Below are 25,691 nucleotides of genomic sequence, written 5' to 3'. Positions count from 1 at the left end.
GTTGTATATTCAGGCCACAACAGACACATTAACATCCTACAGTCACAAAAGGAAATGACCTCACTGTTCATTATTTGGATGAATTAATGTGAAAATTATGCAGTATCGATACCACATAAATATCTGAGAGGCACATGAGTGTAACCATTTTAATCCTGTGATAATACTGCATGATAATTATAGAATGTGATACTCTTGTAATACACTAGTGTATGATCAGTACCAGCTAAACACCTGCTTAAATTTGTTTTGTTATGAGAGAGTTCAAGGAGTGAAGAAGAAGGGAAAACGGATGTGAAGGGAAAAGGCAAGGTGCAGCAGAGGATGTCTTTGGTGCCAACATAAGTTAATGCCAAAAAATACACTGTGAACAGGGAGAAAACAGCTTTACCCTTTTAAAGAACCTCTCTTTTACTATAAACCCTGAGATATAAAGGTATGCCCCGGACAGGACATACGCAGAGTCCCTGTACACAATACAATCTTCAAATAGTCACATTATCAATTGGGGAGCGTGTATTTATGCAAAATACAAGAACAAAACAAATAGAGTTCATTTTCAGCTGTGTTTTTTTTTGTCACAGCAAAGTCTGTATCATACTTTTCTTTTGTTCAGACAAGGTACAGTTTTTTAGATGTTACCTGCTTGACAGTTTCGACTGTGACTCCAGTCTTCCTCAGAAGCCAGAAGGTAACATCTAAAAAACTATACCTTGTCTGAAAAGAAAAAAAAAAGAAACGTATAATTACATAAACAGAAGACAAAATGAACGTCATTAGCCTTAAAGTCTGTATCAGTAGAAGTCAAGTGGAGATGAGCCCAGCTTCAAACACGAGGCAACATACGCTGACCAGGGATAGTGCAGAGTTAAGGAAAGCTGTGTTAGGTCCGCTCACAAGGGTGGGGGGCACTTTGGGGGTTTTCCGTTCCAGTGTACCCACTCTGACCTTCCACAGGAACAGCAACATGTGTGGTCGCTGGCTGTTTTTTTTTTTTTTTTAATCAAATCTAATTTCTGGTTTCAGGTCAATTGTGGCGGCCTGTCAGAAAGTAGAGGGGTCGATCTGCGCTGCAGTTGGCCGTCTGAAACTCGTCCCACAGGCGGAACTGCCATTCGTCTTCCAGTTCCAGTCTGACGATGGTCTGACGCAGGGAGCTTCTGTCTTGGCAGATCACACAGAGGGTGGCACCTGAGGACACGACGGAAGAGGAAACGTAAAAGATGAGACGGAAATCAGAGGTAGAGAGTTTATCTGAAACCCCCGCTAGTGGTTCACTGAGATGAGCTGCTGTGGTGAAATGAACTTTGCCCTGGATTATTTATAGAAAATAATAAAAGAATTTAAATGTTCTTCATCAGCAGCATATTTAATAGAATATTTACAGGGTTCCTACAGGTTTCTACAAGTAAAACTTAAGACTTTTTAAGACCTTTTTAAGACTACTTAGAACAGAATTTAATGCCCATTTCACAGCCAAACATAAGACTGAAGTCGCATTGCAAAATATCAGATACGTATCAGATTTAGGACCACATTTGAAAGTGTCCTGGGTCGGATTTGAAAAAATCAGATTTGTGCTGTTTAAACTGTCTTTAACAGATCAGATACAGGTCACATATGGGCAAAAAAAATCCGATTTAGGCCACATTTGCTTGAAGTCTGAATGTAGCCTAAGAGTCAAAGGAAGACAGCAGCAAACTCACAGAAATCACTGACAACACAACAGAATCACTTCAACTACCTTACACAACAGAAGAAAAGCAGACATGCATGAATAATATGTCTGATGAGTCACCTTGGAGGAAACGGAATTTCTTGAGGAGTCCAGAGACAATGAAGGAGTCGCTGAGGTACAGCAACAGGCCGCTGAACACCAGACCCTGGTGGTTCAGGTTGGTGGAGTGTGGACGAGAGTTGAAGTAGCACACAGTAATCTATGGTAAAAGTAAAACAAGATAAACCACTCAGCAGTAATGAAAAGTACTCCGATCGCCTGTTACAGTAAATTAAAGAACAATTACAAAGCCATAGTGGTCCCTGTGGTGAATCATTAGAGGTTCTCTACTTACAGATTTATTGGTTGATTTATATGCAAGAATGTGCTGTGATTTATTTCCATAAGAAAATTAAAAACTAACACCAGAAATGTGTTTAGGTATGCATGTACTCAGGATGTGCAAAGGTGTGCAACGGGACTCAGTTATCGCCTCTTTTGCACAGTTCAAATATGCACAGTTAGCATTCAATGTTTGCACATGTGCGTGGATGCAGGTCAGAATGTTCTGAGTAAAACAGATGGTGGGTAACATCTAACATCTGCAGAGTGCTCCTCTGAGGGCTGAGAACATTCTAGAAACTTTAAACTACTGAAGACATTTGAAATAAACCCTGACAACAGGTGTTTCTTATTTTAAAACTGAACACATCTAAGATTTTCCTCAAACAGTGGGACTCAAGCAGATAAATATCAGCATGTTAAAGCTTCAACAACAGCTCACAGACGCTCACATTACTCGGACCATTGTGCACTGTGCTTTAAAGTCAAAGGGATGATGCTCCTTCTTGTTTTCAACTGTAATCCCAGGGCAGCTCTTACCTCTGGGCTGAGGTTGAGGTAGCTGTCGATGGACAGAACTGGGTTATCTCTGTTCTCAACAGCCATTGGAAACAGTCTATGGCTGCAGCTCTGGAGGAACTTTTCTAGAAGGAACTGGGCCGGGGCGTCCAGGAGGGTCTGCTCACTGTCTGGGGCGCAGACGTACTGCGCTGGTCTGATTGGGACAGGATTTTCTATTTCCTAGAGGTAAGAGAAATCAGTTCAGCTTTGAATAGTGTTATATATTAACTGATATGGAGACAAAAATCACATAACATTGTATATGATGATAGGATACAAAGCATGTATGTAACTCCCAGAGAAAGGTCTAGATCACAGATGTCAAACATACGGCCTGGGGCCAAAACTGGCCTGCCAAAGGGTCCAATTTGGCCTGTGGGATGAACTTTGTGAAACGCAGAAGTTACACTGAAAATATTAATCATTTTAGTTCAGGTTCCACATTCAGCCCAATTCAATCTCAAGTAGGTCAGACCTGTAAAATACTATCATAATAACCTATAAATAATGACAACTGCAAAATCTTCTCTTTGTTTTAGTGTAAAAGTAAAATTACATGAAAATGTTTACATTTATAAACTATCGTTTCACTAAAAATGTAAAAATCGGAACAAATATAAAACCAGAAATTTCTGAGGAGAAGTGCAATTTTAACAATATTATGTCCATTATTGTTGTTGTTACTACTAAATGTTTCCACTATGATCTGTAAATTGTAATGCACTTGTGTAAATGATAAACTGAGGCAGAATATTGTTACAATTGTACTTATTTTTCTTAATACATTTAAGTTTTATCATGGTTGTTCATGCTAAAGGATTGTTTGTAAATGTAAACATTTTCAAAATGTAATTTTATTTTTTTCACTCTGAAACATAGAGAAAAGTTTGGAGTTGACATTATTTATATATCACATCATTATTTTACTGGTCCGGCCCACTTCAGATCATATTGGAGGATGTGGCCCCTGAACTAAAATGAGTTTGACACTCCAGGTCAAGACTGTACGAATACAACACTTACCATGAGTTTAGGTTTGACCAGAAAGTCTTTGTTCCCCCCAACTGGAATGTGTTTCTTCATGAAGCTGAAATTGTTGAAGCGACACAGCAACAGCCCACTGCTGTTCACCCTCAGATTAAAATCCACCTCCTCACAGCTGTACCTGCACACAAACACACAAAACATTAATGTCACAACATCACCAAATGTCCAACTGAAGGGAGCGATGGCCTGCTAACTTACCGATTGAGGTCATACTGAACGTTCTGCGTCAGGTCCACGTTGAGCAGGATAAAGTCGTGGAGGTGACATCGGCTGAAAGGCTGGCCACGAGGCTGATGGGACAGGCCGCTGCTCCACTTGCGTGTTCCACACATTGCGTAGAGGGAAATCTTTGGTGTTGTCTCCATTAGCTTCAGCACCGTTTTCAGAGACACATTGGTGATGGCTGAACTTCCCTCTGATGATTCACTAAGAGATGCACAGAAAAACAGGATGAGCAAATATGATAAAAATAGGCCCTGTAGCTCAGCGGCATGTTCTATCAAGAATTTAAGAGGTTGTCATGTTCTGCTGCTATGTTATCTTGATGCAGGAGACCAATATGCCAACAGAAGTGGGTGGTGCTTTCACTGGAGGACAACTCAACTAATGAACTGTGAGAAATGCACTGGACCCCAATCCCACTGGAAGTGGAAGGATTAGTGAGACAGGCAGAGTATATACACTGACTGCTATTCAAATATGGAAGGCTGCATTATTTGGAAACTTACTGTTACAGGGTTCCTACAGGTTTCTAGAAGGTAAATTTAAGACTTTTTAAGACCTTTTTAAGACTACTAAGGACAGAATTAAATGTCAATTTCACAGCCTATTTCACAGACATACTGGCAAAAATTTGTGACTCCAAGAATGTTTGTATTGTAATGTATTTATTTACTCCAACACCTTGATTCTCATCATTCCGAGTTGAACTAACGACTGCACGTGTTGGGTTGAATGTTCTGTGATCACTTCTCACTGGGGGCTGCAAAGTTATCAATACTTGGTTCCTTATTTCAGTATAAATTGTCGGGTTGTAAAGGGTGGAACTGAGTAGACTAACATTACTTTCTTTGCCGCTTTGACATTTGCCAGATACATTTAAACACAATACAGCCAACCAGTTTATGGCAACATATCTTAAGACCTACCATATCAAATATAATAGCTTTTAAAGACCTTTTTAAGGTATTAGATGCAGATTTGTAAATTAAAGACTTTTAACAGTTTATAAGACCCCGCAGGAACCCTGTTAACTGCTGTAACTATAAAGAGTAAATCAACAGTAGGTACGGTCATATTATCAAGGTCAACTTATTTTATGTATTTATGTATGTATATATATATGTATGTATGTATGTATGTATGTATGCATGTATTATTGTTATTATTATTATTATTATTATTATTATTATTATTATTATTATTATTATTATCATTTATAATAATAATAATAATAGGGTCAAAGGTCATAAACCCAACTGAAAGTCCATTAATGACTACCAATCAGTGCTCAATAGTAACTATATTGATATCTCTAATCATTTCCATGTTATACACCATCACAATATGGCCCATTATAAGTAAAGGCACATTTTAAATATTTAAAAATTCAACATAAATCCAAAAATCTAAAATTCTCAAAACTCTGGACAAACTTTTTAGATATTGTCCGAAGGAAGCGACATATAAAATATGAAATTAATCTGACCAGTTACGTTGGAGCACATGTTTGAAAAAATTGCTAATGAAGACGACGATGTCAACGAACACAGAGCTTTCACAACAGCTCATGACCTATCAGCTGGTGAGCTAAAAAGTGTGTTGGTCATACTGATTTAGAAAAACTTCACCTTACAACCCACATTTTTGGCTGTAACTGCCAGTGCGTGAAAGAACCCCATGAACAGATGATGATGACACAAAAATAGTAGATTTATCTGTTTCATTCTTATTTTTTCTCCAAAACGGGCAGCATATGCATTTAACAAACATGCATATGTAAAGTATTAGTTTCTATATTTCAGTAGTTTTTCACTCTGACCTAACAATTGTTATGTCAAGTGAAAAAAGTAATTCATGTGTATAAATTAACCCCTAAAAATGCTGCAACTATTCTCTGCAAATGTATCAATCACAAACAATAACTACCTGCTGTCTAGTGGCTGGTGGGCATTCCACAACACGCAGGAGTCATCCATCATGACAATGAAAGGCCATACATTTTGTCTCTTGACACCTTGCTCCTCCAAACGATTTCTCTCGAGCTCCAGGTTGTGGTACGACAGCTCTTTGATCATGAAGCGCGCAGCACCTTAAACAGATAACAGAGCTAGTTGAGTCCCTGTTCGAGTGTACTCAAACATAAAACTGCAGATGTTTTCATTCATCATTACACTCTCCTAGGCTACATCTGAACTGTAACCTACTGTAAATGAACATGACTGATAATTAACATAATAAAAATACGACGAGCTCCTTGTTTTAAACCCTCATTATCAGTAGGGGATAATAAGTATGAGAACACAGATTTAACTTTCTTTCAGTGCTTCATAAATGTCAGATGGTATTTAGTGATTTTTTTAAATAAAAGGTCAAATCTGCTTTGCATTCGCACATCAAAAATGACACTCACCGACTCCTGCATTGTTGAACATAGCGGGCAGGACAAGCAGAATGTGGTTGGGCCAGTACTTCCTGTAAAGAGGCATCTCAAACTGTTTGACTACCAGGATGTGTAAATGAGATGCACCCTCCAGGGCGTGGAAAATATTGAGCAGGCCGTGCTCTTGGCGTCCCGTTGTTGGGGTAAAGATTGGACTCTTCAACATATCAGTATCCTTGAGGCAAACATAGAAGGAATTTCAAGTTAATCATTCTGCTTTAAAATTTACGTTGTGATCTTTCGACTCATACTAACAAGTTGAAACATAAAGATCAATTCTCTAACCTTGTTAGAGATCAGTGGCAGGCGCATGCTCTCTAGATGGCTTCCCTGCTGACTGAAGACAAAGTGCTTCTCCTTGGCTTTGGGAATGACAAACTGAAGCTGGACCTCTTCTCCCAGCATGGAGGAGCAGAAGGTGAAAGTATGGAAGACGCACTCTGACAGCTGTAACGCACACACAAACATGCATTATTAACCCAGAGAGGTCATCATTATACAGCACAGCAAAGATGGAAATACTCTGACAACTGAGGTGTGTATCTGAAACTGTGACTTGACAGTCTTTTAAGTTATCCAAGTACAATTCACTTCAGTTTACTTAAGTTACGGTATTAGGTGGATATTACAGAGAGGGAAACCCTACAAGAACGAGCACTTGGAGACAGTTGGAAGGAAATGTTCCCTTAACACAGTGTTTCTCAAACTGGGGCGGGCCCCTTAGGGGGGTAGTGAAGGCTTGCCAAGGGGGGTATGAGATCTCTCCTGTGTGTTTTTTTTTTTTTTTTTTTTTAGGTTAGAACATGTAGCAGGTGGAACTAATGTTTTAGTATTGGAGCACCCTGGACTCATTTTAGGGATGTACAACAAACAAATCTACTACCATGGTGATCTGTCACTAGACTAGACAAAGAGTTTAAGTTTGGAGAATGGACCAGGATTTGATTGGAAAAGAAAAAATGTGCAATGTTCCTGTTTTTGTACAGTTTGCACTTAAATGTTCTGAGATGTGCAATGTAAATGGGCTCATTGCAGCCACTGATGTTGTTAAAATTTTCATCTTTGTTACCAAAATTTGTTTGTTCAAAAAAAAAAGTTACTTTATTGTCAGAGTTGTAAGATAATTCCACATTTCCTATTTTTATTTGGAAAAATATTGTCTCATGGAACAGTCTTGTTGAGTTTATTTGTATTGTTCAAGCAAAAAGTATTGTTACAATAATTTTTTCAATAAATGTTATAATTGCACCACTGTTACAATGTTGTTGGGGTTGAGAGGGGCCTGGAGATTTTTTTGTCCTCCAAAAGGGGGGCCCCACAGAAAAAGATTGAGAACCACTACCTTAACAGGAGAAACCTCTGACAGAACCTGGCTCAGAGTGGCTGACCATCTGCCTCAGTCAGTTTAGGGAGAGTGAAAAGGTGGAGAGACCACAGAAAAGCACAGAAACACAGCAGCAAACAACCCAGCCAAAGACTCTGCTCACCTGCGAAGCTGGGCCTGCTTCACAGTAATGGTGACACTGTTCACAGTGGTGAAAGGCATTATGGGCAGCAAACTTGCTCAAACGTATGGACTTGGTCTCTCGTTTAGCTGGTGTTTGGCTCTCTCCTTCTTGTTTAAACACTGCAAATACCAAACATGTGCAACGATGTCAATGAGATAAGCTTGTTTATACTGATATTAGATGTACATACATGCTTTGCATATAATGATTGATTTACTGCCTCTGTTTGCATATGTCTACTAACCTTTTAAGCACTTTGGCATCTTGTCAGAGTAAACAGGACTGGCCTTCCTAAACTTAGGGTCTCGAGGGTAGGGGTCAAATGGCAGCCTTTGAATTCCTTCAATGTCAGGCCACTGGAAATTTACTGAAGCTGAAACTGGTGTTTCTATCGAGGGAGAAAACAATTCACATGAAAAAATAACTTAAAGAATTATCAGCAACAGTACGATACAACAGTACCAAATGTGAAGTATAAATAGAACGATAAGGTAACAATCCTCACCTTCTTCCTCCTCTCCCTGCTCTTCCTCATCATATACATCAACCTCCAACAATCTGATGAGCATCCTAAACAGGATACGCAGAAACTGCAGGTAGGCACCTGTTTTTCCCACCTGGGACAAAAAAGGTATGATCATCACAATGCTAAAATAGCACCTAACACACAATACCAATAAGTAAAACTATGATGTCCGATTATTTTGCAACAAAAAAGCAGACTCATATTAAATGTACGCTGGGATAATGAAAAAAATCCCTACTACTATTACCACTAAAGGTTTATATTTTTAATATCTGAGTATACATTCTATCGATAAAGACATGTGATTCATTCAAACACATAGGAGAGCAGAGTTTGAGTTTGTTACCTGTGGAGGTCCAATGAGTAGCACGCGTCGTGGATGAGGTTCAGAAGATGCTGCATAATCTGCGTGATGCTGCCTGGCAGTGGTCCACTGGCGATAGTACAAGCTCTCCTCTATCCCTCGCAGGGTTTGACTGATAGGAGGCTTCAGTGGGCTACTCCACTCCATGTCATAATGAGGCAGCAGGGATATGGCGCTCAGCTGACCCCCCGACTCTCCTGAAAGCAGGTTGTACGCCGGTCGGGACATTATGACTGTTCGTGGTGACACTCGCGCAGGCTTTGGGGCACGGCCACACTGTGTGGACTGACTGGGCTTCTGGGTAGAGGAGGAAGATGGCGAGTATGACGATGATGTTGATGAGGAACTGGAATAAAGAGAAGGAGTTGTCTTGGAGTCTTTGGAGTTGCTAGAAGGGAGCTGGCTCCCTACAGAATCACACTCCTGCTTGAAGCTTTGACTGTCTGAAGTGACGACACATTCAAGCGGACAGGTGGATGTGGACGTGGACGTGGATGTGGACAGCCTCTGGACCGAGTCGTTAATGTCAGAAGAACTGACACCATTCTCTGCCAAAGAGCCTGTGTGAACACACAAAGTTAATGTCAGTGATTAATGAGTAAAGGTGATTTGCAAGAAGTTCAAAGTGTAATTTTAATCTGTGTAATAACTTTGCATGGAGGCCATTTGCATCCTGATGAGGAAAGATAATTATCTAATTAACTTCCACTTTACAGCACATTTATCTTTTTGTGTTGTAAGCCCAGACAGCAATGTATGTAATGAACAAATGCCCTTAAAGTATGAAAAGTAAAACTGCTGTGTAGTAAAAAAGGTCCCTGTCAGTGTTTTATGACTATATATGATGTTTTTGGATTCATGTGTAAATTGCATTTTATTGTTGTGCAAATTTAAGGTTGAGTTCAGTTAACTACACTTCACTTTGGTGGTTGGGTTGTTTAAACGGTAACAATCATAATGTGTGGTTTAGCTAAGGTTTATGGTATATTCTATTACATATTATTATTCCAAGAGAGATAGATTTATCTAAAGTGGAAAGATGATTTTCAGGAAGCTATTAAAAAACATATAATCTGAAAAAGATTTGAAGTTGTCGGATAAATAATGAAGATAATAAGGTAATAAAGATAATAAAGTTATGTATCTGTGTCAAGATGTCGTCAGGCTGGATGTATAAAGCTGTATGAGTAAAAATGTTAATGTACAAGTACCTGGAAATTGTGTTGAACCACAATACTTAATACGAAATTTTAATGTCAACAGAGACTTTGTGCATCTTCAGTCCAACAATCCAATATCTCAGAGAGGTCAGGTACTCACCTGAAGTTCTGGTAGCAGCACTGCCGTTACTTTGAGGCCTTTCCAGCTCATCTCCATCATTCAAAATTGTGTTGGCCTTCTCTCCATCTGACTCCTGAGTTGTAGCTTTTTTGGGCTCTTGGACCACAGGTGTGGTCACATAGGTGCAGGCTAAAGCCAGTTCCTGCTCCAGGGCTGTACGAGTATGGTAGCCAGTGGCTATCAGGCGTAGGTCACAATATTTAAGGGACCTATGATGAAAAAAGCATCAAGGTCGAGGAGCTGTAGTTAAATGATTTACTGATTAAAATACATATTGCATCCTCGTAGCTTACAGATCTTGAGTTCTTAAAGTGTCTTTTAAACTAAGTACAGTTTTGTAAATGAAAGATTAGAACATCTATCTATCTATCAATCTATCTATCTAGCCCTAAGAATTTAATTTACATGCACTGATCAACTGATCAAATTACTGGCTGCACTGGGTCTAAGACAGTTTACTGATGCTGACACCATGATATATGACACAGGACTGAAGGTACATGACAAAACATAACTAGATCTCTCCTTTAGAGAAGACTAGACAAACTGGGTGAAGGTATACGTGTAAAGCAACACTGGGCCAATCAACAAAAAACAAGTCAACAGCACCTCTGGAGAAATTAGAGATGTACCTTCCACAAAAACCTTGACTGACCAATGGCTACACTTGCTGCGTGGGCAGGTAAGGAAGTTTACCTGGGCAATGTCTCTCCAAGTGGGTCTTGTCCTGTCAGGATAAGGATGCATGGCAGCCCTTCAAGATCCTCAAAGGTTCGCGGTACCCACTTTTCATTCACAATGCCCCTCCATGCCTGCAGAACAAAAGACGTGTTATTATAAACCAAGCACTGAACCTGGGGGGACAGAGCCTTTTCCATTACTGCTCCAACCCTCTTGAACTCCCTCCCACCTACCACCTGACACTGCTCCAACCTCAACACCTACAAATCCCTTTTGAAAAACTCATTTAAGATTGCTTTTAATGTTTAATTTTAATGTTTAATTGTTTTATATTCATATACCTGCCTTTGCACCTGCATTTTATCTGTTTTTAATGTGATTGTTTCTGTTTTTGTCTGCTGTATGTAAAGTGTCTTTGAGTTCCATGAAAAGCACTATACAAATAAAATGTATTATTATTATTATTATTATTATTATTATTATTATTATTATTATCATTATTATTACTAGTATTATTATTATTATTGCGTGCTTTCATATATGTTAACTTTGGCTGTCAAAACTGACGCATTAACACAGATTAATCTATCATCATAATTAATCGGATTAAAAATTTTAATGCAATTAACCCATCTCCAGCACAAAATGACTCTGACCGTCTCTGCTAACGCATTTGGGGCAGTTTGTCCAGGCAGAGTTAGCGTCGCGCATGCGCAAATGGGCAGCTGATCTGGTAGTGACAGGCAGCAGAACCAACCCATAAAGATGGAAAATGACAAACAGCATGTTGGCCCTCTGGATGGAAATATGAGGCCAAAAAAAAACCCAAAAAACAAGATGGAACAGTCGACCGACATAAAGTATTATGCACACTCTGCAGGAAGGAGTTGTCTTTTCACCAAAGCACATCCAGCTGAACACACTAATGTGAAGCATACGTTAGTTGGGAATTCTGCTCATACTTCGGCTAACGTGTCGCCCCTCTTGCGACAAACACGTTGACTACATATATATTCCCTTCTTTCTTGTGTCTGCTTGCTCATGCAAAATGAAACGCGATTAATATAGATTAACAATGAATGATATTTAATTGTGCTTAATCAAAATGAATCCACAGCAACCCTATGATTAATCTGATTAAAAATTTTAATCATTTGACAGCATTAATTTAAACACTAGGATATGACTAAAATGTTAGACTGAAGACGAATGCTGAAGAGGATGTGTTTACTATTTGGCAAGCAACAAGTTACCATTACCATTTTTTCTAATGTGTGGTAACAGCTTATTAACACTTGATCAACTGTTTACAAATTAATTAATAACTGAATTCTAATCTATTTACAACTTTTATGAGGGTAGCCCTATTACAGAGCTGTATCAATATGAGTACAATCTCAAAAGATAACGTTAGATTTAATTGAAAAAAGTCAGCAAAAAGACAAATACAGAGAATAATACCACTGATCACTGAAATCTATTTACATATTGATCAATATTTACATTTCACTCATATAGCTGACTTTCGGAACATATCTTGGATCAACCAGCTGCAATAACTGTTATATATTTCTTAAATATTTCATAGAAAAAGGAATGAAACAGACTAGTTTCATGTGGTTCTTGTATTGTCACCTTACCTTAAGGCGGCTGATGAAGTTGTCAGGCAGGTTGAGCTCCATCTCAGGGTTTCTTAGCAACACAGCGAAACACAACTGGAGCCCCAGTTTGTCCCGCACATCCTCCAGTCTGTCCCGGGCCACCTTTGCCAGCTGTGGTGAGGGGATACGGATCAGTATCATGTGGCCCTGGCCCTGGGATCCCTCTCTTTTCGGGGCGTTTATTAAGTCCTCCACCATGGCCAGAGTCTCTGGAGTTATGTGGTCTCTCAGGGATGGAGAAGAGGTCATCGCCATCATAGCCTCAGTGTACTGCTGAATCATCAGGAAGCAGCGAATCACCATACTGTGTAGGTCTGGATATCTGTGACAATAAATCAGATGATTCTTATTTTTTACATGATCTCAGGCCCAGTTTTGACAGATTTGAGTTTGTGAACATGAGTGAAACGCCTCAGAATAAAAGTTACCTTTTAAACTCCTTGCAGATACCTAGATTTTCAATGCTGGATGAGAACATTGACCCTGGACTTTTTTCAATGCATACTAACCTTTCCAGGATGGTAACAGCCATCTTTTCAAAAGCATCATCACAACGCAGAATGGGGCTGGCCACACCCCATTGCAGGGAGCTGCTGTAGTCCGTCAAGCCAAAGTAGACCTGCTCCTTGCAAGACTGCTCCCCCTGCTGGAAAAAATAACTAATGTCAAGAGGTGATCATACTCAGTGAGACCTGACATTCTTCTGTATTCTGTATTTTTAAAGCTTCCCTACACACACACACACACACACACACACATATATATATATATATATATATATATATATATATATATATATATACACACACACACACACACACAAAAGTGTGCTATAGCTATATAGCCAGTGCATGTCATGCAAAGCTTACTTGTGACCTAGTGTTAACAGATGCATATGTCTATAGAGTATTTTTTTTAATAGTTACATTTACAATTTAGAGGCTTTTACATGAATTTTTAAGGGGGTAGGGACATATAAGTTCATACTTCTGCCAATTTCTTTTCAAACATGGGAACAGAAGGAAATGTAAATGTGTTATGTAAGTATTGTGAATGTTGACCATGTCAGAAATTTAAAAAAAAACAAACTATATATTACTATTAATATCCATTACCCATTATTATTCTATTATCCATTATTAGTTTAATACTATTATATCATCGAGCTGCTGATAGGGACCTGCTTGTGTAAGTTCCATGCATGTCACTCTAGCATTATATTATTCCAATTCTGATAAATACGTTAACGAAAATGAGTAATGTATGTTTCTTCTGTTGTGCACTAACTTACCGGACTTTCAGTGGGGGGCCAGTGAACTTCATTGTGGAGGCTTATGCGGGACTGACGGGTCTGCATAGTGTAGGGGAAGCTGCTGACTTGCAGGACCAGCAGGTTCATGGCATTTAATACTTCTTGGCAGTTCACCACCCGGTCAGCAAAACCCTGAAACTCCCCTTTGGTCCCAAAGTCGGCTGTACCACTGGAGAGAAAACAGAAATTGTGATACTTTGTTGAAAAAAGGTCTAAACTTGATTTGAGACTATATCGTTCCAACAACCCACTGTGTGATGGATCATGACCTAGAGAAATCCGGGAAAACAGTACAGTGGTCTGTTTTGTTTCTTGCAAAGAAAAGTCTTTTGCTTAGAATAAACAAGACCATGGCAACTGACATGTGCAGCAATAGCAAACAGCCCTGCACAGACACATTAAGTACCTGTTGTGTCAAACATCATCAAGTGGTAACATGTATCCATATCAGTGGTAACTGATGACTCTACATTTTTCAGTGTCACAGATACTGTATAGACATTGTATTGTGCTGTCTTTTCACTAATTTGCAGCTGTTCTTCTCCTCCATTTTAATCAGTGCATGGAAAAGGACAAGGCTAGGTTTGCAGCCATAACATCTCATTATTCTCACAGTTACAGAACAAAACAACTCTTACACACTCTGGACTTCCTGTTTTATCAGCATCATCTTACCTTGTGAGATTGACGTGGGAGTCGTCATGAATGAGGACAAACAGTGTGTAGGGGTTCTGTTTGACTTTATTCATGAAGGCCTCCATCTTAGTAGGCGCGGCATCATCCAGACACACCACATAATTGACTGATTTCTCATGGGCTGACAAGGCATCTTCAATCCCAAGGTCCAGCAGCACTCCTATGAATGAACAAGGTACTTGGGCAAGTTACAAATAAAGCAGCACAGCTTAACTTGAAGTGTTTGTTGTGGAAATTACCAGATCAGGCACAAAAACCGTCTGTGACTACCAATTTCAAAAGCATGCAGACTTTTTTTAATTAAAGGGTAAAAACAATTGATGGGGAGCACACATACCTGATTGTCGGATCCGCTGTGCTGTCTGATGCATCAGGACATTTGAAGGCGGGACCAATATAACAAAGTCCACTTTACAGAAACGCCCCAAATTAAGGTTCTGGGTCCCTGAGTCAGCGATGGAGCAGACTTGAGAGAGAAGCATTCGAGCCACTCTCAGCTGGGCTGGATAAATTTGGAAGACCTTACTTAACAGCTCTACTACAAAGAAAAAGAGGGAGATAGATACTGTTGGTATCAATTTGTTGTACTGCATTTATTTTAATACAACTTGCACATGCTTTATGGACACTGTTTTTTACCTCCACCAAGGAGGTTATGTTTTTGTCGGCGTTGGTTTGTTTGTCTGTCTATCTGTCTCTTTGTCTGTCTGTCTGTCCGTGTGCAAGATAACTCAAAAAGTTATGGACGGATTAGGATGGAAATTTCAGGAAATGTTGATACTGGCATAAGGAATAAATGATTCAATTTTGGTGGTGATTGGGGGGGCACTGATCTGCCTTGGCGGAGGTCTGCGCTCTCCGAGTGCTTTTCTAGTATTATCTGTGTTGTTTTTTTAGATAAACCATCAAACTAGGTAATATCCCCCTTTTTGTTTTGGTGATACACATTGATTCTTTTGCACAGGTACATTTTAAGAAAGAGTACGAGTCATCTCAGTTTAGACAGTGCATAAAAAGGAGAGCAGTCTAACCTCTGTCTGGCTGTGTTGACATGCTGGCAGCCTCCTGGGAGTGGATGTGGTCAGTCACATCGCCCAGAACGGGCTGGATGACCTGTCCCTTCATTCTGCGCTGGTATTGCAACAGCTGCTTGTCCAGATTGTCTCCTACAGAAGAGCACCATAGTCACAAAAGGACACAAATCCAGACATACCAATAACACAGATATGTGATAATCACTAAACATATAACATAGGTGTAACACATGAGAAAGAAGGACACTCATGACTCTTAATTACATGGCAACATTTAGTTGTGATTACATCTTATGATACATATTCCTATTCACATTAATGTCTCCTCCCATATAAGTTTGTTTATTAATATGTGTTTTATGTATGATTGAAGAAATTGAAAATTAGCTAGTAACTGTTTCCTGATGAAGGTGTTGCATTTGTTATATATTTTTGGAAAAGGTTCTTTATCAGAATATAAGCATAAATAACATACTTTTGATGCAGAACTCACCAAGCGAGGTGGTTCTGAAGAAAGATGTCATGGTGACGACCTTCCCTGTGATGAGCTCATAGCTGATTTCCTTAAGAAACTCAATGGCTGTCAACATTCCTTCAGCTAAAGTCCGAGCTTGATATTTTCCTGTGTTAATGTGAAAACACATCTTGTAAAGTTTGTTCAAAAGGTGCAAATTTATTCAGATAATGAAATGACCCAAGGCCACTTACCCAAAACAAGGATACAGAACTCATTGCCGCCCATTTTATTGGCACAAATAATGACCACATATGTGGGCTGGCACTGCTGCTGGTGCGTGCTTTCATTGAGAGAACGCAGCGACTCTGAAATGCCATCTTTCAAAGAGTTATTGTTGACCAAAACTTGTACAGTGCCGCCAGACACACTGGCTTCCAGCCGAGCCAACCAGGGCAACTGGGATGGGGAGATGGCTGGACCCCCAGGACAGCACAGCATGGCCTTTAAAACAATCTGCTCGAGTTCCTCTCTCATAGGAATCTGTTCTGGACCTGCAGGACAAAAGAAAAACCAAAACCCAAATTAGTGATGGATAGTTTTCTGGAAATGTGCACTTCATACAGTCTATGAATATTCACGTCCAACTAACTAAACACCAAAGTTTAATATTTGTTCTGCAATCAATGTTTCTGTATTTGAATAAGATAACAGCAACTCATGGTCATCCACCCCAAAACCTTGTGCATGTGATAACACTGCAGTAAATATACCAATGAATGACTTATGGAATAATGTTCGTTGCCTACCTAAACGTGCAAGGTATTGTAAAGTGAGCAAAATCATTGTCTCCACGCTGAGCAGCTGGCTGCTGCTGAGGCCCAAGGAGTCCATGGTTTTTGCTGTCAGCTGGTTGCACTTATAGCAGTTGACCAGCAGGGGGCTCAACACTACATTACCACAGAAATAAGGTAAAGCGCCATGCCCTGGAAAAAGAAAACACAAAAATTAAAAACAATTTAACAGCTAACACATTTATGAGCTAAAAGACTGCTGTTTGTTTTTGTTGTGTTTTATGTGAGAAAAGGGAGGTCTGATAAGCTTTGAACTCAGTTTCTGGGAGATAAAAGTGTGTGTATAACTGGTAATGCAACGTCATGGGATGTAAATATATCAAAAGGTCTTCGAGCATGATGCATGCTTTATAATGTTGTACCAATGAGTACGACAGGGCGAACTCTCGAAGAGTTGAGCGTGATGTCAGGAACAATGACAGCCTTTCCAGTGGTCACAGGTTGGGGCTGGACGACCTCTGCTGCTGGTAGCTGAGGGGTGCATACTACTAATGTAGCTCCTGGAAGAAAACATAGAAATCACATCTTATAATGGGATTAGACTAAAGACCCTTATAGCTCAAACTAGCATTTGCAGCTATAGCTCCAATATACTGAGGTAAAAGACATTTGGCAATTGGAAAGAAGGAACTGAGGGCAGAGAATACGTTTTAAATGATAATAGTACAGTATATTAAACCAAAATTACATGATGATAGAAATCTTCAGTGATTTTTTTTTATCATTTCAACGCCAAGCTCTATCACCATGGAGATGCTGGGTGAATCATCCCTAACTATCAGAGTACAGCAAGGATGTGGTATATTCATCCCCAAACCAGAAGGAGAGGGAGATGTTGACAGCACTAAACACAATCAGCAACACACACACACACACACACACACACACACATGCACACACACAGAATGAAATGAGCTTAAGGGTAAACAAATGACATTAGAAGGTCAACTCATAACAAAGCTCCCTCTGACTCACATTGAAGACATGCTGAATTCAGAAACTGACCTGGAGAATAAACTGTCGGATGGAAGGCAGGCACCGGGACAACTGTTGGTGGAACAGGAACCAGTGGGCTGGGATGCCAGCTGCGATGACGTTTCTTTGGAGGACCATTGCTCATGGCAGAGGACACTGAAGAGCAGAAACAGAAATCAATTTAAAATACAGAATAGGGTGAAAAAATATGATTGTGTTACATTTACAAGTTGCTGCAACATCGGTTTAAGCCACAGAAAATCTTACCAGTGCTGTCTCCTAAATCAGAGGTACGATACCCCTGACCTTGAGGCCCTAATGATACTTGGGAGGGGCTCAGTAACGGAGAATGACCATCAACACTCAGGCCATTAGTCGGGCCATTCACCCTCAAAGCTGTGGGTACTGAAGAAAAACGCACAAGCGCATATTAGCAGGCACATTAAGAAAGACTATATATTAGTTACTGGAACAAGTACCATTTAACTATTAACTGTGCACCATGTAAACTAGTATATCTACCCAGTGACTGTGGGGAAAACATGATTACGGGTAATACACAGAGGAGATGTAAATATGTAAGAGGTATATGTTGTATGAAGGTATACAGCGTACAGAATATCATGTGATGGCTGAAAAATATTTAATACTAGCTATATTCTGTTTATGGCTTCTGTTCACAAACCACACTGATTATGGCAATATTTTTTGTCATGTGGACAGCGCTTTGCCATTGTACAAATGGTACAGGCAATGTTTTTGTTTTTTTCATATTTTATGTATTTATATTGTGATTGTTGTTTTGTTGCTATAATATATCCTGGAAGGTGCTTCACCTTTACATTTGGCATTTTATATTTCAATATTAACTAGAATTCAAAGATTTCCTGTTATCAAAAGGTGTTAAATATTTGGTTGGGATCATTTTGATTCTCCTCATTTTAGGTCCATATTTATTTTGCTTGTAACAGTACATTTAACGTGGTGTTTATGCCTTACAATTTATATTTTGTTACATGCTTCTTTGAAAATATGCACAAAGGTTCTAAATAAATGGAGAAAAATAAAAATAGGAGGGAAATATACAATACAAAACAATACTCAAGTATAGAATTCAGAACAAAGAAACAGGCGGTCATTTTAAATCTGCTAATTATTCGTTGAATTCAGAGAAAATGATCTATATTATAATAAATGTATTTATCACACTGCTCTTGTGAGTAAACTATCTTCTGAAAGTGTCTACTGAGACCAGGCGATACCTTAAATAAGTCAGTACTAACAGAGGCTGATTGATTTCCTATAGATACACATCCATTTAAATGATCAGACTGGACATTTTGGTATCTCATATTCACTGTGTCTGCAATACACTAAAACATTGATTGGTATCTGTAGCCTTTGCTTGTCAATATCACAACCTTGTAAAGAGGCCAATGCATAGCAAGACCTTAAAAAGTCATTACAGCATTCCATCCTTCTGTATTGATTGGTGTGTAATACAAGTACACACAGCCACACGTGCCTCCGTGGACATGCTCTGTGTGTTTGTGTGTTTGCGTCTAAACAGCCTGAAGTAATCTCGAGGCCAGTCAGTCACAGCTTCATCTGCCTTTTAGCTGAACAACATAAAAAAAACCTGTAGCTTAGCAAGCTGTTTCAGCATCAGGTCAAGGCCATTTAAGTGCCACATACAGACAAAAAGTACATCTAAGATCCTTATCAGTGTCAAGGCAAATGCAATTAGGGCATTCATTTTCTTATTGTAGAGGAATGGAAATAAATTGACAAGCCAATTGACTTGGAAAAACCCTATGAGAAGACTAGTGTACTGACAGACTGATAACTTTACCTATTGGTAGAGTCTTGTTTCCAGGTGTAGAGGTCAGAGGTTTGATGAAACTGCTGTCTCTACTGAGGTCCTGGCTGCTGAAAAACACTGAAGACGCTTGTGTTGTTCTGGTAGGTGGAGAATCTGACAGGACAAACAACAGATGGCCATTCAATAATGAGGCTTTCTAATTGTGTATTATCAGCCTCTCTGGGAGCAGGACGTATTTGAAGGTCGCATTCAGGAACGTATGAGGTATGGTTTTAGCCAACATGAAGTCTCGCAACAGGGCTGCCTATCACACAGAGTACTGCTGACAGGCAGCTTTCAGGTTCAGGACAAATCAATAGCATTGGACCAGGAGCTCGTTTTCAATCAAAGATGAGGTGCTCTTGTTGTGACAGAAGAGTAACCTCTCCATGAGAAGTAGTATCTCATAGTCATATGACAAAAAAGTGAAGGTTTTACCTCAAAAACAACCAAGGCCTTATTAGGTTTGATTGTTTTTAATGTTTTACGTGAAATAATTTGAACAATAATCCCTATTTTATTTTCATGTCCACCTTAACCTTCTTTACACTGTCAAATAAAGCACAACATTTTAATATATTGTTGTTTTACTTCATTTTACTCCTCCATATTCTGTTCAGTACTATTATATTATATGTACTACCTCTAGATTTCTAAAATGTAATGAAGCATTTGCCATGTTCTGGGCATAAAGAAGAGTGATTTCATTCAATAACTGCTAAGAATGCATGCTACTTTGGTTTTCAAATAAAATAAATTAACAAAAGCACTGAATCAAAAAAATACTATTTTGTCATCATCTTTTGCAAATAATTTAACCTTTCCACCGGAAAGAAATAATGACATATATTGTAATAATTACCTATGTCAACCAGTGTAAAAATCTGTAGTGTGATAAAAATTTTTAGCCATATTGCCCAGCAGTCATGAGATAGATAACTTAATATAATTTTTTTGATGAGACAGATTCTTTATGGATCGTGTTTGTGGTTAAGTAGACAATACTTTCTACATAGTGTCACATCTTTAGTCAAACAACACTTTTTTTGTGGAACAATATAGTGTGTGTATGCGCAGTCTCACCTGAGAGTGAATAAGGAGATGGGCTGTGTCCACTGACGCCTCCATTTTCTTTACTGCTGAGAGAGGAGGCCGAGCTGGGTTTGGATGTTGACACACTGCTGGAGAACTGTCGGGTTTTACAGTCTGAAAAACACATAGGAGGAATTAAAATGTTAACAACACATGTTAAACAGAATGTAAAAGACAAGATCTTCAGGGAATAATCCAGTACATTGCAAATTAAAAAAAAAAAAAAAAAGTAGAATTGCAGTGAGTGTTTTTACCTTTCCAGCAGATTAGGGGTCCTTTGCACAGAGCACCCTGAGAATTCTTCACCAGGTAGTATTTTAAGTGCTTCTGCTTTTTGGGCTGAGTGGATAACTTCAGATTGATGTGGTTAGAAAACTCAGTGAAGTATCTGAAACCCTTCTCTCCACAGCCGACACAATTTCCTGAAAAACCTAGAGGTAATGTAATAAAAATTAGCAAAAACACAGCGAGAACAGAAACAGCCAACTCTGTAGAAGCTACTGATCTTCATGAGAGTAGTGTATCTTTATCTTGTAATGATGCTGATTGCTATCTGTCTGCTCCACTCTTATCACAGACTCTAGGATCAGACTGACCTAAAAGTGCATTTTTCCCATTCTCATCGGGCAAAAAGCGGCGGTCCACAGCACACACCAGGATGTGCTCAGGGACGCTGGGGGACTTGGCGCCGACCAACTCAAAGCCTGCTGGGACTTCAATGGACTCTGTTGCTATGGAGACCAAGCGGAGGTCCTTGCCGGCCTGACAGAACCCTGTGGAGGAAGGTTGTTTTTCAGTCAAAGGAAGAAACAGTCATTAACAATAGGCTCAAGATGAGTTTTTCATTGCATGAGTTATTTTATTTTTTCCATTAACAAGAAAACAGCTTAGATTTGAGAGTGCCTCAATAAGGCAGGTGATTGTGGTTGTTACCGTCCAGTGTGCAGCAGCCATCTGGTGGAGAGGTATGTAAGTAAGGAAGAGGAGGGCTGCTGGTGTCTGAGTCATCATCGTCCTCTAGATCCTCCATATCATTGGAAGAGTGGCCATTTAACAGGTCATGGCCTGGCAGCTCTCCACCATGGAGGTGAGCTTTGGGTTTCATGTCTAAAGGACACATCACATGATGGGAAAGGATTAGTGGGATGGGAATACACACTTATTTAACATATATTTCCACATCATTTCATTATCTGTTTCCTTTTCCACTGCTTATGTTGATCCTCAACATGGGGAAAGTGTGGCAGTGTATAATTGGTAAAGCTGAAAATAAAGTAACAGAAAGAGAAGCCTTAAGTGTGACTACAGGGGAGCATTCAATTCACACTGGCTGGTAAAATGAAGCCTCCCAGCATTAACTGACACTTTGAGTAACACATTTACCACAGCTCTATCTTCCTAAAGTCGATGATGTTTCTTACCATTTACCATGTAAAACATAGCACTTTCATATTGTGTCTAAATTAGATGTTTGTGACAAGGCGCGAAAATCAGAATGTCAGCATTTTTAAAAACCTTTTCATATAATCTTCCAACATCAGCTATAGTCTTTAACTCTGTTTTTCAGTTTACTTGAATGACCTTACCTTCCATGTTACCAGGATACGGCTCTGGCTCAAGGTAAAGCTGTGTGAAGATGGGCTGTGGATCTCCATTGCTCGAGCGCAGCGATGCCTCAATAGAGTTATGGAGAGCCTCTTCAAATCGGGCAGATTTCAGCTGCCCGGCGTATGAATTCCCCATTGTCTGTTGGAGCGAAAAAGAAAGAGCAGCACAATTATCGAAGATGCACAGCCACGACTGTTTTCATCTGATGTCAGTGCCTTTACGTTCAAACAGAGGAAAAGCTAGATCTGTCTGTCTGAACCGGAAGATTTTTGTTGTCTTACTGATGATCATGTCAGTGAAAGCTAATGTGTTTTTAATTCATGAAGTGAGCTATATGTATCTCACATATATAAGGCCTCATATATAAATCAGTTTACACTCAAACTAGCATGAGGGCGACAATAAATCATTACATTTTGCATTCTATCTTGTATTTTGTATTTAATCAAGTAGTAAGGAATTTGTGCCGCTATGTAATAAAATAATAAGAGTGAATGCAAAATAGTGTGGGAGCTTGGGAGTTGCTCACCACCACTGCCAATGAAAAACTATCTGATGTGACTCAGGCAGACACCACATTTACAAACAAGCTTTTTCACCTATTTCAGTCTAATGAAAAAGTCACAACAGTAACATTAGTGGCAAGGATATGACTCTATTGGCAAGCAACTAAAAGAATAGAACAAGATTATAGATTTTTCTAACTAACTATTGTTGGAAATATGTAATATAATCTATGATTGCAAGTACACATAATAAATAATAAAGGTAATTTTTTAAATTTTAAAACAGAAATGTCAAGTATTATTGCTTTGAACATAATAGACAATTGGAATAAGAGCAGCTTTTGATGGGATGTGTTATGCTGGCAAAAGTCAGTTCAAGAGCCCTCTATCAATCTGGTGTATGTTGTTGCTTTTAGTGAACAACTGTTTCAAAGCTACAAATGCTGAAAAAAAAGATGGCAGCATAAGTTGAGCTATTATGTTTGTTGTCGTTTCTGGTGAATAAGGCAACATGTATTTTATAGGGCTTTTGTAGAGGCTCATGCACTCAACATATACTCAGCAGACACATGGTCCTAACATAATGGCCAAGGCCAAAGGCTTCTTTCCATTTTTGCTTCCTTTCTTTTTCTGTCTGTTTGTGTCACTCTGCCTGCTCGGCCCCCGTGCCCCCTCCACCCCAGTGTCCACTCTGGGACATCTGCCGGGGTCGGCTCCGTGGGCCTGGCTTTGGCTGGCTCACTGGTGGCAGGTGGCAGCTGGACAGAGGGCCAAGCATGTGGCCTCAAAGAAAGAGCAAGGAAACAGACAGAGGAGAGAAATAAAGGCAGGGAGAGAAAGCCAGAGAGCTCTCCAAAGGAGGTGAAAAAGCAGCTGCCTTACTCAGCATAACTGTTCCCTTTTATCGCATGATGGAAGTGCCTTCCAAAACTCCCATTTTTCAGTTTGTAAAAACATGTCAGCAAATCTGTTTTTAACTCCAAGCCAGAAAATGAAGGGTATTCCACTGTGTAGGATTTAATGTTGAAATAATAATATTTTGGCCGCTTCTTTGACACATGAGCTTGGCCTGAAATGTCTCCTGTTTTTGTCCTTGCAAAGCTAAGGCGCAGGCTGAAGACTTCAGCTTTCAGAAGAATGCAGACCTGTAACTCAGGAAGATCTGGCGCAGCTGCTGAAGAACTGACATGACAAGGTTATCTGCTATATATGGGATTTTAAAAACTTTTTTTCCATTAGCCTCTGATTTTTATGTGTATTGCATGTACTATTTTATGCTCTTTTATTGGAGGAATCCTTAAATGATGAATGAAAATTTTATGAATGAAAATTCACTGAGTGAAATAGAAAACTGAAATTACACAGGCTTAGCTTTACGCTCCCTACTGAATAAGTTACTTAGTAAATCAACTGGATATACTGGCCACACGGAAACTCTGAACCGTTTTATTTTGTCAATAATGGTCAGGGTGGGAATCAAGTTGGAGCTGGCTTTTTCCTCCTCCCAGGTCTCATTTTGCCCACGCCTGGACAGGTTCTAGATCTAATGTTTACCTAACAACCTTCCTGGGGAGGAATCTGACCAACCCAGACAAAAGACAAGATTAACAGTGCCTGACTATGCAGTCAAAGAGATAAGCAGCTTAACTGAATGAAGCTACAGTATATCTTGCTTAACTGATGGAGGAAGGCGGCTGCACAGACAAACAAAGACAGAGCGGAAAAAAAAAAGAAGGGAGCGCCCGAGGGCGATTTTAAGCAGCCGCTGACTGTTCGATTGTGAAGTCAAAGTGGCTCCGGAGACCTCTTTGGCTGGCCGACCCTCAAGCCTCAGCGGACAGATTTGTCATTAACCTCACACAGACCGGGAGTGAATACAGGGAATGACCTTTTCTCACCTGCACAACGTAAAACAAAATGTGACTGTAGCAGAGCTTGCTTAACGGATGTTTCTGAGGTGTGACTCAGGTGGTTGCTAAGGTCAGATGAAGTGGCAGTGGGGGGGTTTAAGGTGAGTCAGGAGCATCATCTTACTTGATGGATGGTCAAACACAACAAAGTGACTCTACTGGGGAGAAACTGTTTAATGTTCACAAACCCATGGCTCAAAAAGGGGCTTAATATGAGTGAGTGGTGACTTTAACACTGCCTCTCGGCCAGTCAGTTGTTCAGTTAAGGCCACTCCTCAGCATCTGGGTGGCTTCAACAGATTGCATGAATGTGACCCCAGGTCAAAATAAGCTGGTCTAATCTCCACTCAGTATATCTGAGCAGACCAAGGGGGAGAAAATATGAGAACAGGGCATTCAGCTGAATGACTAGCAGACTCTGAGTGCAATTTGACCATAACAGTTACATTAACATTAGCATTGCATAAAAATAAGGAGTCCTACGTTGTCAGATTGTTCCCAGGCGTGAAGGGACTTGTTCACCTCTGCTACATGCTGGGTCACTACCACTCAGAAACTTTCAGCAAGGACATTTACCGCAGTGCTTTGAGACCTGGGGGAAAGAAAAGAGATATCTGATTAGTTCACAAAGTCAGTGTTCATGACGTGATGAAACACACTCAAAAAAAGAAAAAAAAAAGACTCCAAAGATATATGCTGTTATACATTTTAGTAAGGGTTTGTCTGTGCTGTCAATGTTACAGCTCAGTGATTGTCTTAATTCTTGATTCACCTACTTAAAAATTCAAAAAGACTGAAAGAAAATCTTTACTAGAGAAAAAAAAAACATAAAAAGGCAATAGCATATTCATTTCATTCTACTGAAACGTAAAAAAAAAAAAAAAAAAATAGATTAAAGCTAATTCAGGTAATTAATACATATATTATAAATACAGTAATTTTTAAGCAAGTGAAATATTTGACCATTGGCAATTTGATG

At 39.5% G+C, this 25,691-nt stretch overlaps 1 protein-coding gene across 7 annotated transcripts in view; it reads right to left on the bottom strand.

Moving 5' to 3' along the window:
- Window positions 1-931: 931 nt before the first annotated feature.
- The window catches only part of greb1l (GREB1 like retinoic acid receptor coactivator), a 42,282-nt gene continuing 17,522 nt past the window's right edge, over window positions 932-25,691 (bottom strand). For 2 of the 7 annotated variants that reach the window (XM_030161211.1, XM_030161212.1), the window contains exons 2-34: window positions 25,196-25,304; window positions 22,275-22,434; window positions 21,622-21,795; window positions 21,285-21,461; window positions 20,943-21,119; window positions 20,680-20,802; window positions 19,588-19,710; window positions 18,003-18,140; window positions 17,766-17,891; window positions 17,123-17,260; window positions 16,716-16,892; window positions 16,161-16,460; window positions 15,928-16,074; window positions 15,450-15,584; window positions 14,756-14,956; window positions 14,398-14,578; window positions 13,702-13,891; window positions 12,920-13,056; window positions 12,390-12,732; window positions 10,765-10,880; window positions 10,048-10,277; window positions 8,710-9,287; window positions 8,343-8,454; window positions 8,082-8,225; window positions 7,817-7,956; window positions 6,615-6,776; window positions 6,300-6,504; window positions 5,816-5,978; window positions 3,866-4,093; window positions 3,644-3,785; window positions 2,600-2,800; window positions 1,799-1,937; window positions 932-1,191 (exon numbers count right to left, since the gene is read on the bottom strand). In XM_030161211.1, coding sequence (XP_030017071.1) covers window positions 1,028-1,191; window positions 1,799-1,937; window positions 2,600-2,800; window positions 3,644-3,785; window positions 3,866-4,093; window positions 5,816-5,978; window positions 6,300-6,504; window positions 6,615-6,776; window positions 7,817-7,956; window positions 8,082-8,225; window positions 8,343-8,454; window positions 8,710-9,287; window positions 10,048-10,277; window positions 10,765-10,880; window positions 12,390-12,732; window positions 12,920-13,056; window positions 13,702-13,891; window positions 14,398-14,578; window positions 14,756-14,956; window positions 15,450-15,584; window positions 15,928-16,074; window positions 16,161-16,460; window positions 16,716-16,892; window positions 17,123-17,260; window positions 17,766-17,891; window positions 18,003-18,140; window positions 19,588-19,710; window positions 20,680-20,802; window positions 20,943-21,119; window positions 21,285-21,461; window positions 21,622-21,795; window positions 22,275-22,431 — 5,868 coding nt within the window. In that variant the 5' untranslated portion in view covers window positions 22,432-22,434; window positions 25,196-25,304 and the 3' untranslated portion in view covers window positions 932-1,027. The remainder of the gene's footprint in view (window positions 1,192-1,798; window positions 1,938-2,599; window positions 2,801-3,643; window positions 3,786-3,865; window positions 4,094-5,815; window positions 5,979-6,299; window positions 6,505-6,614; window positions 6,777-7,816; window positions 7,957-8,081; window positions 8,226-8,342; window positions 8,455-8,709; window positions 9,288-10,047; window positions 10,278-10,764; window positions 10,881-12,389; window positions 12,733-12,919; window positions 13,057-13,701; window positions 13,892-14,397; window positions 14,579-14,755; window positions 14,957-15,449; window positions 15,585-15,927; window positions 16,075-16,160; window positions 16,461-16,715; window positions 16,893-17,122; window positions 17,261-17,765; window positions 17,892-18,002; window positions 18,141-19,587; window positions 19,711-20,679; window positions 20,803-20,942; window positions 21,120-21,284; window positions 21,462-21,621; window positions 21,796-22,274; window positions 22,435-25,195; window positions 25,305-25,691) is intronic. The other 5 variants (XM_030161213.1, XM_030161214.1, XM_030161215.1 and 2 more) reach the window with 5 other exon arrangements.

The sequence above is a fragment of the Sphaeramia orbicularis genome, chromosome 17, assembly GCF_902148855.1.
Source record: "Sphaeramia orbicularis chromosome 17, fSphaOr1.1, whole genome shotgun sequence".
In the NCBI taxonomy this organism is placed as follows: Eukaryota; Metazoa; Chordata; class Actinopteri; order Kurtiformes; family Apogonidae; genus Sphaeramia; species Sphaeramia orbicularis.
This window is presented reverse-complemented; position numbering and strand designations above follow the sequence as displayed.